Here is an 11,077-nt window from a genome sequence, read left to right on the forward strand (position 1 = left end):
AAAAAAAAAAAAAAAAAAAAAAAATCTTTGTGGGAACCCTAGCAGAACCTGGCGTCAGTGTCGGCTGCAGCCCCTCCCCCAGGGAGTCTTGGCCATGCCCCTGCAGAGTGCCTGCTGCCCTTACCTCTCAGTGTCTTTGCTGAATTGTCCTTTCCCCACGTCGTTGACGGCACAGAGACGGAACTGGTAGGAGCGTGCAGGAACCAAGCCCTTGACTGTCACTGAGGTAGCTTTGGGGTCCACACTGGCCAGGAGTACAGTCCAGGGGGCATCTGTAGGGACAGTGAGTGGGGGCAGAAGTGGGCATCTTGGGGGAACAGAGAGTGCTTCTTACTCCTCATTTCCAGCAGGGTCTGGCCTCACTGGGGCTGGAAAGAGAGAGCCTCCCCAGCTTGGTCCAGGAGCGGCGCACCATGCCATTTTTTCTAGGTCCCATTAGCTCACATGACCCTGGGGAGGAGAGGGCGGAGGGTGCCGAAGCAAAGTAAGGGCTCATGGGAACTGAGATGTCTTCATCTCTCCCCTTGGCTCCGCAAATCGATGAGCTCCAGGCAAGCTGTGTTTAAAATGCCATCCAGCCTGGGCGCGGTGGCTCACATCTGTAATCCCAGCACTTTGGGAGGCCAATGCTGGCAGATCACCTGAGGTCAGGAGTTCGAGACCAGCCTGACTAACATGGTGAAACCCCGTCTGTATTAAAAATACAAAATTAGCTGAGTGTGGTGGCGCATGCCTGTAATCCCAGCTTCTCTGCAGGCTGAGGCAGGAGAATTGCTTGAACCCGGCAGGTGGAGGCTGCAGTGAGCCGAGATGGCACCAGCACGCTCCAGCCTGGGCGACAAGCGTGAAACTCTGTCTCAAAAAAAAAGTAAATAAATAAATAAAATGCAATTCAAATTATGCCTGCTAATTTGACTTGGGGAATACATACATAAATAAACAATAAATACATAGTGGCCATTTTCTTTGCAGCTTCTGCTGTGCCAGGCCCTGAGTTCAGCACCTGTTGTGTGTCATGTCTTTCAATGGTAACACGCCTGACGGGCAGATGTTGGTGTTCCTTTCAGAGATGAGGAAGCTGAGGCTGCCAGAGGGAGGGATATGCTCAAAGGCCCAGAACTAAGAAGCAGGGGAGCTGGGACCCCAGCCCAGGGCTGCCTCCTGAGTCCGCACTTGGGCAGGGGGTGCTGGCGGTGAGCATGGGAACCTTACTGTTCTCCGACATCTCCAGGACATAGCGGATCAGGGGGCTGTTGCCGTCAAACGGCTTGGCCCACGTCAGGTTGATGGCTCGTCTCTCCGAGGTGCTGAGGGTGGCCACCGGGTGCTCGGGCGCGTGGGGCAGTTGCCTGGAGGAGAGAGACGTGTGGTCAGGCATCCCATGCGGTCTGCAGGCAGGTGACGGGCGTGCTGCGGGCGCAGGTTGTGCAGGTCTTGGGCTTCCACGACACCTCGTGATCAGACATAAAACATGGCCTTCGTGCCCTCTACCTGGAGATGTTTCTCTCTGGAATCGGAGCCCCCCAGATAAAGCCATCCTCACACCCTCTGCTCTTGACGGGGGAGCCTAACTGAGCTGAGAGCAAGGCCTGGAAGGATCCTGGGGGCGTGTACTGAGTGAAGCTGAGCAGTTCAGGTCACACGTGGCCTGGGAATCTGACAAAAGGGACTTGGCTGACTCTTGGCCTGCCAGTTGCTATTGCCTGCACCTCCCCTGCCTGGGCCTGGGAGGGCTGCCCTTACCTGACTCGCAGGTGGGCACTGCGAGAGTCGTTGCCTCCCGCTGAGATCACCCGGCATGTGTACGTGCCGATGTCCCCCGACCACGTCTGTGAGATGTGCAGGGAGCCGTTTCTGTCCAGGCGGATACGGGGATTGCTCTCCACGCCCAGGGTGGCCCCGTCCTTCTCCCAGACGTACCTAAAATTAAGAAGCCGTAAGTAAAGAGGGAGAGGAAGGTGCCTCGGGGGTGGACTCCACCTGGAGCTTGTCCTGAGAATTAGCTCCAAAGCTGGGCAGGGGACAATTCCAGGCAACAGCCGGCCAGGACAGTGGGGCCGGGGAGCAGGACTCTCGAAGGCTGAGCAGGCTGGAAGCCCGTCACTCCTGCAGGGAGGGGGCTGCATCCAGGAGAGCAAACGCATTAAGTCAAGTCATCATTGGTTGTCACACCTTCAGTTCAGGTTGCGTCAAAGCATTGCTGTTTCTGGCCAGAAGCGACTGTAAAACAGCCAGTGAAAGGCATTCTTCTGAAGAGGTTAAAAGATTACAGCTGGAAAAAAAAATTCACATTTCCGCGTAGACTACATTTCGGAATTAGTTTTACGAGGGGAATCATTATATCAATGCATCACTGTGACAAACTGACTTGAGTGTCCAAAAAATCACTTTAGCTTCGGTCAGTCGGTACAAAGGGGGCTTGAGAAATTACACGCACACCAGTGCCTGACAAGAAAAAATATCTTCTCTGGAATTGTTCTTGAGGAGATACAACCATTATCGTTGTCATCAACATGCAGGAAGTGCCTGCCATGGGGGGCAGGATGGCACGCAGCAACCCCAGGGAAGGGTGGCCTTGGTTCTCAGCACAAGCGTGAGGAACCGGCTGATGGCTAAGATGCTTTGCAAATAGCCCCGGTTAAATGGGGTACAGGGTGGGGGCCTGGGCTGCTGGCTCCCAGGACTATCTGGGTTTACAGAATGTCAGATAATTAGGGAGAGTGGCTCTGTAATATTTTAAACTTAAGTTATAAAGCAGAACCACGGTGGTTCACACTGGTAATCTCAGCACTTTGGGGGGCCGAGGTGGGTGGATCACCTGAGGTCAGGAGTTCGAGACCAGCCTAGAGACAGGCAAAACGTTTCTCTACAGTTGCTTTGCAATTTAACCGATCCCATAATATTGGACATCCAGTTTAGCCCTTTCTTTTCTAATGTCATAGTTAATGCTGTGGTCCTTATGGCGAAATGTTTACAACCATTCCAAATCACTTCCTCAAGGACAAATTATCAGCAGTGAAATTGTTGAGTTAGTTTTGAAGGCTTTTAATACCTACTTAGAAATTAACAACAGCAATACCCTTCAATTCATCTCTTTATTTAGAAAGGAGTTACCCTTGCCAGCACTCATAGGATGGGCAGAATTTTACTTAAAAGCAAATTTAGTTGCAGAGAGTAACTCCCATGTAAGAAATAACCTACGGCAAGCAGACAGTCTGCTTCAGAATGTGGTGCTTTAGGAAGCAGAGAGCATGGCCCGTGAAGTATTTGTCTCAAAACAATTGAACGTGAATCTAATTAGCAGATACTGAAATTGAATTAGAAATACAGGGGATAGAAGAACAGCTTAACAACACCCTGAGAAAGCAGCCAGCCAAATCCAGAATGTTGAATATTCCATAGCAGGATCAGCAAACTATGACCTGCTGCCTGTTTGTGCAAATAAAGTTTTATTAGAACACAGACATGCCCATCTGTTTACATAGTATCTATTTACATATGGCTGCTTTATCGATATAGGCAGAGTTGAGTAGTCATGACAAGACCACATGGTTCTCTTAAAGCCTAGAATGTTTACTCTTTGGTCCTTCACAGCAAAGATTGCTGACCTCTGTCTTCTACAACCTGGTTTCTCTAACAAATCAATGATGTAAAAACAAAACAAGAACAAAGACAAAAATAAAAAAGAAATACTTTCAACAAACAGTGCTGGAAGAGCTTGACAACCACATGCAAAAAAAAAAAAAAAAAAAAAAGAAAGAAACTAGACACATAGACACAGATCTTATACCCTTCACAAAAATTAACTCAAATTGGATCAGACCTAAATGTAAAATGCAAAGCTATAAAACTCCTAGAAGATAATACAGGAGAACATCTAGATGACCTTGGGTTTGGCAATGGCTCTTTAAATACGACACCCAAGGCACAATCCATGAAAGAAAGAGTAGATAAGCTAGATTTCACTAAATTAAACATTGCTGCTCTTCCACAGACACTTTCAGGAGAATGAAAAGAGAAGCCACACACACTAGAAGAAAATATTTGTAAACGATATCTCTGATAAAGCACTGCTATCCAAAATATATGAAGAACTCTTAGAACTCAGCAATAAGAAAACAATCTGATTAAAAAATAGACCTTGACGGATGCTTCACCAAAGAAGGTACACAGAAGACCAATAAGCAAGTGAAAAGATGCTGCACATTACACGGCATTAGGGAAATGCGAATTAAAACAACACGGAGACATCACAACACAGCTATTAGAATGGCCAAAATCTGGCTGGGCTTGGTGGCTCATGCCTATAATCCCAGCACTTTGGGAGGCTGAGGCAGGTGGATCACCTGAGGTCAGGAGTTCGAGACCAGTCTGGCTAATGTGGTGAATCCCCGTCTGTACTAAAAATACAAAATTAGCCGGGTTTGGTGGCAGGCGTCTGTAATCCCAGCTACTCAGGAGGCTGAGGCAGGAGAATTGCTTGGACCTGGGAGGTGGAGGTTGCAGTGAGCCAAGATTATACCACTGCACTTCAGCCTGGGTGATAAGAGTGAAACTCTGTGTCAAAAGGGGGTGGGGGGAAGAGAAGAATGGCCAAAAACCAGAGCAATGACACCACCAAATGCAGGCAAGGAGAGTGCTCACTCAGTGCTGGTGGGAATGAAGAAGGATATTGCCACTCTGGAAGACAGTTTGGTGAGTTCCTCTAAAACTAAGTATGCTCTTACTATCATTTTTCATAATAAAAAAAGTTGAAAAACAACCCATGAGTTTATTCAATTCAAATAGGATAGAAACTTTCCTAACAATCTGCTGTTATATAACTGGCTATGAAGCAATTTTGATAAGTGATTTTCAGGGTCCTTTTGGATTTAGGTGATAATAGCCCTCAGGAATTAAAAGATGTGCCAAGAGGTTTAGTCACAAGGACATTCGTAGTTCTGCTTTTCTTTCTTTCCTTCTTCTTTTTTTTTTTTTTTTTTTTTTTTTTTAGAGATGCGGTATCACTATGTTGCCCAGGGTGGACTCAAGTGATCCTCCTGTCTTGGCCTCCCAAAGGGAAAAGATTACAAGCATGAGCCACCATGCCTGACCAATAGTGATATTTCTTAATATTAGCAAAATTTTAGAAGTAATCCAAATTCCTTCAATAGAGAACTGGTAAACATAAATTATGTCATATCCACATAATGGACTGCTGAACAATTATGCAATCAAGTTTATACAAAAATATTTATTTATACGGAAAGAGACTCATAATAGGTTCTTAAGGGAAAATCAGATTAACAAACAGCATGTTTCTAGTTTAAAATGACATCCAGATATTATTATTGATGATCTCGAATTGAGGGGAACAGATATTTCTACCTTTTCTTTCTCATTTTTAAAATTTTTTGCTCATGAGCATTTGCTGTGTTTTTCTCCCAAAATGGAATGGCTTAGTTGTATAATAAGAAAAAATGAAAATATTTATTAATATTAATGGCTAAAAGTAGATTGATCAGATTTGGTCTAGCTCTGGGCTCAGATCCCACACAGAAGCGCTTTTTTCTAGAACGGTTTTGGAGGTTTTCATGCTGGAGGCCTGTACCTGCCCCCACCCTCACCCCTGCACCTGGCTCTGCTCTGAGAACATGTTACTCAGGCTTCAGCGGCAGCCCTTTAGTCTGATTTGGTTGTTGAGGTCTTTTGCATTAATTTGGTGTGAAACTAATTGCAGTTTTGGCCATTCCTTTCAAAGGGGAAAACTGCAGTTATGTTTGCACCCAGCTCCTGCTGTGTTTCGCAGCTAGAGCAGGGCTTTCAATCCCGGTGAAACATTAGAATCATCTGGGGAGCTTTTTAAAAATGCTGAGGTCTGGGTCCCACCCCATTCCCCAGATCTACCTCAAGATGGATGTAGCAAACCACCATGGCACGTGTATATCTATGTAACAAGACTTCACATTCTGCACGTGTACCCCAGAACTTAAAGTATAATAAAAATGTATTAATTTTATATATTAAAAAAATGCCGAGGTCTGGGTCCCACCCTACCCCCAAGACACACCCCTGTCCCCCCCAGTCTAAGGAAGACAGGCTGGGGTGGGAGCTACTGGGCATAGTGGCCTTGGGCATAGACTTTGCCAATTTTAGGGTGGAATGACGGGATGATTCTTCTCCCCACCCCCATCTTGAAAAGATGGCCCTAGATGGTTAATTCCATTTAAGGTGAGGACTCCCCTTCAGTAACCTGGAACAGGGATTTGTGACCTGTAGGTTACTGGGGGAGGAGGGGCGCTAGAGAGTGGGTCTAAGGGTTACATTGTAAGAAACCCCTGAATCTCATTATGCATCCGTAACTGTCTAGAGAACGAATACGATGTATGTTTTCTCAAATATAAGTTGGCACTTTTATAAATAAGTCATCTTTATAAAGATGACACTTTTATAAATAAAATCTGATTTAAAGTGTACTGAATTGATATACACACAGCCTTTTGTTATTACAGAATTTCCCAATTACTGAATGCTAAAAGTATAGCTACTACATAATAAACGGGCCCGGGACGCACAGCAGTATTCTACGTGGGTTCTCTCCCAGGACCTTTCTTACGGTTGGCACGTTAATTTTTAAAGAAAAATCTGTCAAACCCAGAAATAAGCATATTCTGGAATCTCCGTCAACAATCTTCTAACTCTTAACACATCTACGTACCTTTTTGCATTTGTGCTAGCGTCACATGATGACTGCCTTAAGTGGCCAACACTTGATGCGGTGTTTCTCAGACTGGGGCCGCCGACGTGTTCTCTGAGAATCAGTGTTGGCCAAAAGCCCAGAGCCCTTAGTGCCAACCTGGGCTCCCGGAGTCTCATTTAATGTACAGACTGTCACAGGCCCAGTGGCCACCAGATGGCGCCCCAGGACGCAGCTGCCTCCTGCTGGAGGAAGGAGGCCATTTCTCCCAGTGCAGGAGCGCCGGCCCCTTCCAGCCTCCTTGCCAGTTGCTTTGACAGTGATATTGCTCATAAAATAGAGAGGCAACACGCAGAGAATATTTATTTCTAAGGAAGCAGTTGCATTTCCCTCAGCATTCTGGAGCTCAAGGCAGAGAAGGCAGGCGGTTTCCTCTTGGTTTAAGCTTCCGAAGCCTTGGGGGTGGGGGCAGGGTTTGGTCCAGGGGCTTGGGAGGGGTCCCGGCTTTTAGACCTTTCTTGGCTGCTTCCTCCCAGCCCCTTTAGTGGCTTCCACAGCAGGACTGAGTTCCCTGGAGGCCAAGTCCCTTGTCAATGTCCCCTGGCTTGGCCCTGGTGGATGGTGGGGTGACCTCGGGTTGGATGCTCCATTTCCCTCATGTACCTCTCTGGGAGGCTCCCCTCAGGACTCACCTCCTGCCCCACCTCTATAGCTGACCCATGTCTGCCTGCCCAGACCCCTCGGCTGCCCATTCAGAGGCCAGAGGACCTAAGACTTGGGGTGGGGTGGGGGACACTAGCAGTGGCGTCCAGGGCCAGAGAGGGCAACTCCCTGCCTTCCGTGCTTACTAACGCACAAGCCTCTTCCTTTCCCCCTCCCTCGCCTCCTCCTCCATTCCTCCTTCCTTCATTTTTCTGCATCTCTTCCTCTTTCCCTCCCACTTTGGAAACTGGCTTAACTCAGTTCAGGGTAGCTCAGCTCCCGGGTGTTCACGTCACATCCCCTACCTCTCAGCCCTGCACTCAGCTCCTCCGCCCAGGAGCAGGCGTGCCCTGTGGCTCTCACCTCCCTGGTGAGGACACTTGCCCAGTGGCAGGCTACTGCCATTGGCTCCCCCTCCCTTCTGGCCTGGAGTCAACAGTGGGGGCCAGTACCTGACGGTCACGCGGGGGTCGTGGGTCACTCCGCACACCATGGAGGCCTGGGTGCCCTTGATGACGCTCTGGTCCTGGGGCGGCTTGGTGATGCGGGTCCGGGCTGAAAGGGACAGTGGAGACAGCATGGTGAGAAGGGGTGTGGGGGCCATGTGGCTGGACTCTGAGTGGATGAAGGCAGACCAGACACCATAGCGAAAGTCCCCAAATGGTTGAAAAGAACAATGCGCTCCCTGGTACTTTAATTCTCAAAGCTGTATCATAGTGGGGGCTCATGAAATTTTGCTCTCACAAACCATGGGTGGGATGGAGAGACCAAATTCTATGGATAATCAGGACCATATTTTTAGCATATCAGGTTCTGCCCAGGGTCAAAATAGGGTTTTTCTAGTCTAGTGCTTCACCCACCAGGGCCCCTAGGCTCAGCCCAGACAAGTGGCCGACAGGTATTTGGGTGTAGATCCCAAGTTGGAAGTGGCTTGAGAAGTTCTGTTACAGCAGGGGTCGGCTAACTAGAGGCTGGGGGCCAAATCCGGCAGGTGGCCTTTCTGGCTAAACAAACCCTTACTGGAACGCAGCTCTGCCCATTAGATGACGCACCGTCTGTGGCTGCTTTCTAGATAAAACGGAAGTTAGTTGAGTAGTTGTGACAGAGACCGTCTGGCCCGCAAAGCTTAAAATATTTACGATCTGGCCCTTTCTTGAAAAAATTTGCCAATTTCTGCCCTAAAGTATATGAAGACAACTCTCCTATAACCTCAATGTTCTCTCAAGCTGGCCAAGCCTGGCATCATTGGCAGAACCTTCCTAGTCCCTGGGCTCTGAACCACTTTGTCACTGTCCCTCTGATGAGAAGGGCCCTGGCTGGGACAGACGCTGCGGTGGAGACCCTGGTGGTGTGAGCCTGTGACCCATAGGTGTCCTGAGCCCTCAGCGGCTGCAGGGATGTACACACACACACATGGATGTATAAAGCCCCATGGCTCTGCACACTTGTACACACACACACACGGATGTATAAAGCCCTGTGGCTTGTACACACGCACACATGGATGTATAAAGCCCCCTGGCTCTGCACACTTGTACACACGTACGCACGGATGTATAAAGCCCTGTGGCTTGTACACACGCACACACGGATGTATAAAGCCCCCTGGCTTGTACACACGGACCCATAGGTGTCCTGAGCCCTCAGCGGCTGCAGGGATGTACACACACACACATGGATGTATAAAGCCCCATGGCTCTGCACACTTGTACACATGCACACACGGATGTATAAAGCCCCGTGGCTTGTACACACACACACACGGGCGTATAAAGCCCCATGGCTCTGCACACTTGTACACACACACACACACAGATGTATAAGGCCCCGTGGCTTGTACACACGCACACACGGATGTATAAAGTCCCGTGGCTTGTACACACGCACACACGGATGTATAAAGCCCCGTGGCTCTGCACACTTGTACACACGCACACACGGATGTATAAAGCCCCGTGGCTTGTACACACGCACACACGGGTGTATAAAGCCCCGTGGCTTGTACACACGCACACACGGATGTATAAAGCCCCGTGGCTTGTACACACGCACACATGGATGTTAAAGCCCATGGCTCTGCACACTTGTACATACGCACACACAGATGTATAAAGCCCTGTGGCTTGTACACACGCACACACGGATGTATAAAGGCCCGTGGCTTGTACACACGCACACACGGGTGTATAAAGCCCCTTGGCTCTGCATACTTGTACACACGCACGCACGGATGTATAAAGCCCCATGGCTTGTACACACGCACACACGGGTGTATAAAGCCCCGTGGCTCTGCACACTTGTACACATGCACACACGGATGTATAAAGCCCCGTGGCTTGTACACACACACACACACACACACACACACACACACACGGATGTATAAAGTCCCATGGCTTGTACACATGCACACACAGGTGTATAAAGCCCCATGACTCTGCACACTCACCCCAAACAACCAGGTCTGCTGAGGCCTCGTCGACCCCCCGAGAGTTGGTTGCCAGGCAGGTGTAGGTCCCCGCATCGGAGATGTGTGTGGGGCTGATGAGAAGGCTGCCCGATTCCAGGGGCGTGAATCGAGGCAGCTGTACGGAGCCACTGGCCAAGATGCGTTCCCCTGAGGGCAAAACATGGTGGGGGTCAGCCCGTAGCCTCCTGCCCACCAAGGGCACACCTGTCCCTCCATGGCTCCTCCAGGGCAGCATGGGCCCTGCAGGCCCCTGGTTCTGGAAATGCTGGAAGGAATGAGGACAGATGGCAGTGGAGCTGGGGTGGGGGCTGAGACCCGGAGAGCTTTCTGGCTTAGGGATGGGCACAAGGGCATAGGGACTCTAAGCAGGCAGCCCAGAGCCCATGTCCCCTGATGCTCCCGTGCCTGCCACACTGCGTGCCCTTCACCAGAGAAGGGGGCGCAGTTTCCTGATGACGGTGAGCAGCAGACCAGCACAGCCCTGAGGCAGCTGGCACCTGGGTGGGGGGGCTGGGGGGTGACAGCTCTGACGAGGTGATGACAGGCATCCTGCGGCAGGATGCTTCTGGAGAGAGTCACCTTCAAGGGAGTGGGGGGAAGTGACGGGAGCCGCCTGGAGTGGGGCTGGGGTAGAGAGGGACACGGTGTCCCCCAGCAGCAGCCCTGACCAGGACGGACCTCCTTCTGCGGGGGACCCAGTGAGCCTGGTGCCCAGCCTGGGAGGGTCCTGGCCAGAGAAAGAGGGGGAGAAAGAGAGGGTGCAGGTGCACCTGCAGGAGTGAGCCTGGGAGTGCTGGTCTTTGTGACTATCTCTGTTTTAAAGAAAACCCCCCTTTCTGTGTGGAGGGGAATCTCCATGTGTGCACCCAGGGGTCGCGAATGTCCATTTGTACATGTGTGCAGGCGCAGTGCACCGCTGAGTGTGTTGGTGGGTGTGTTTATTTCTATGTGTAAGCACGAGCCTAGGTGTGCCCATATTATCCCCACAAATGTTAACTGAGTGGCTATGGTGTTCCAGACCCTGTTCTAGGTTCTGGGAAACAGTAGTGGACAAAACTGATGCCCCTCACTTTGCAGGGAGACAGGCCATGAGCCAGGTGAATAAGCCGATGACTGAGTGTGTGAGAAGGTGGGGAGTAAAGGAGGGCTGGGGGAGACAGGGCTGAAGCGGAGGGCTGGCGGAGGCAGGGCTGAAGGGGAGGGCCAGGGGAGGCAGGGCTGAAGGGGAG

At 50.1% G+C, this 11,077-nt stretch overlaps 1 protein-coding gene across 1 annotated transcript in view; it reads right to left on the reverse strand.

The window, feature by feature from the left end:
* The window catches only part of SDK2 (sidekick cell adhesion molecule 2), a 318,487-nt gene that overhangs the window by 91,890 nt on the left and 215,520 nt on the right, over positions 1 to 11,077 (reverse strand). Inside the window, exons 11-15 of the mRNA XM_037741077.1 lie at positions 9,828 to 9,995; positions 7,831 to 7,933; positions 1,744 to 1,920; positions 1,213 to 1,349; positions 125 to 272 (exon numbers count right to left, since the gene is read on the reverse strand). Of these exons, the coding sequence (XP_037597005.1) occupies positions 125 to 272; positions 1,213 to 1,349; positions 1,744 to 1,920; positions 7,831 to 7,933; positions 9,828 to 9,995 (733 nt within the window). The remainder of the gene's footprint in view (positions 1 to 124; positions 273 to 1,212; positions 1,350 to 1,743; positions 1,921 to 7,830; positions 7,934 to 9,827; positions 9,996 to 11,077) is intronic.

Source organism: Cebus imitator, unplaced genomic scaffold (genome assembly GCF_001604975.1).
Source record: "Cebus imitator isolate Cc_AM_T3 unplaced genomic scaffold, Cebus_imitator-1.0 Scaffold93, whole genome shotgun sequence".
In the NCBI taxonomy this organism is placed as follows: Eukaryota; Metazoa; Chordata; class Mammalia; order Primates; family Cebidae; genus Cebus; species Cebus imitator.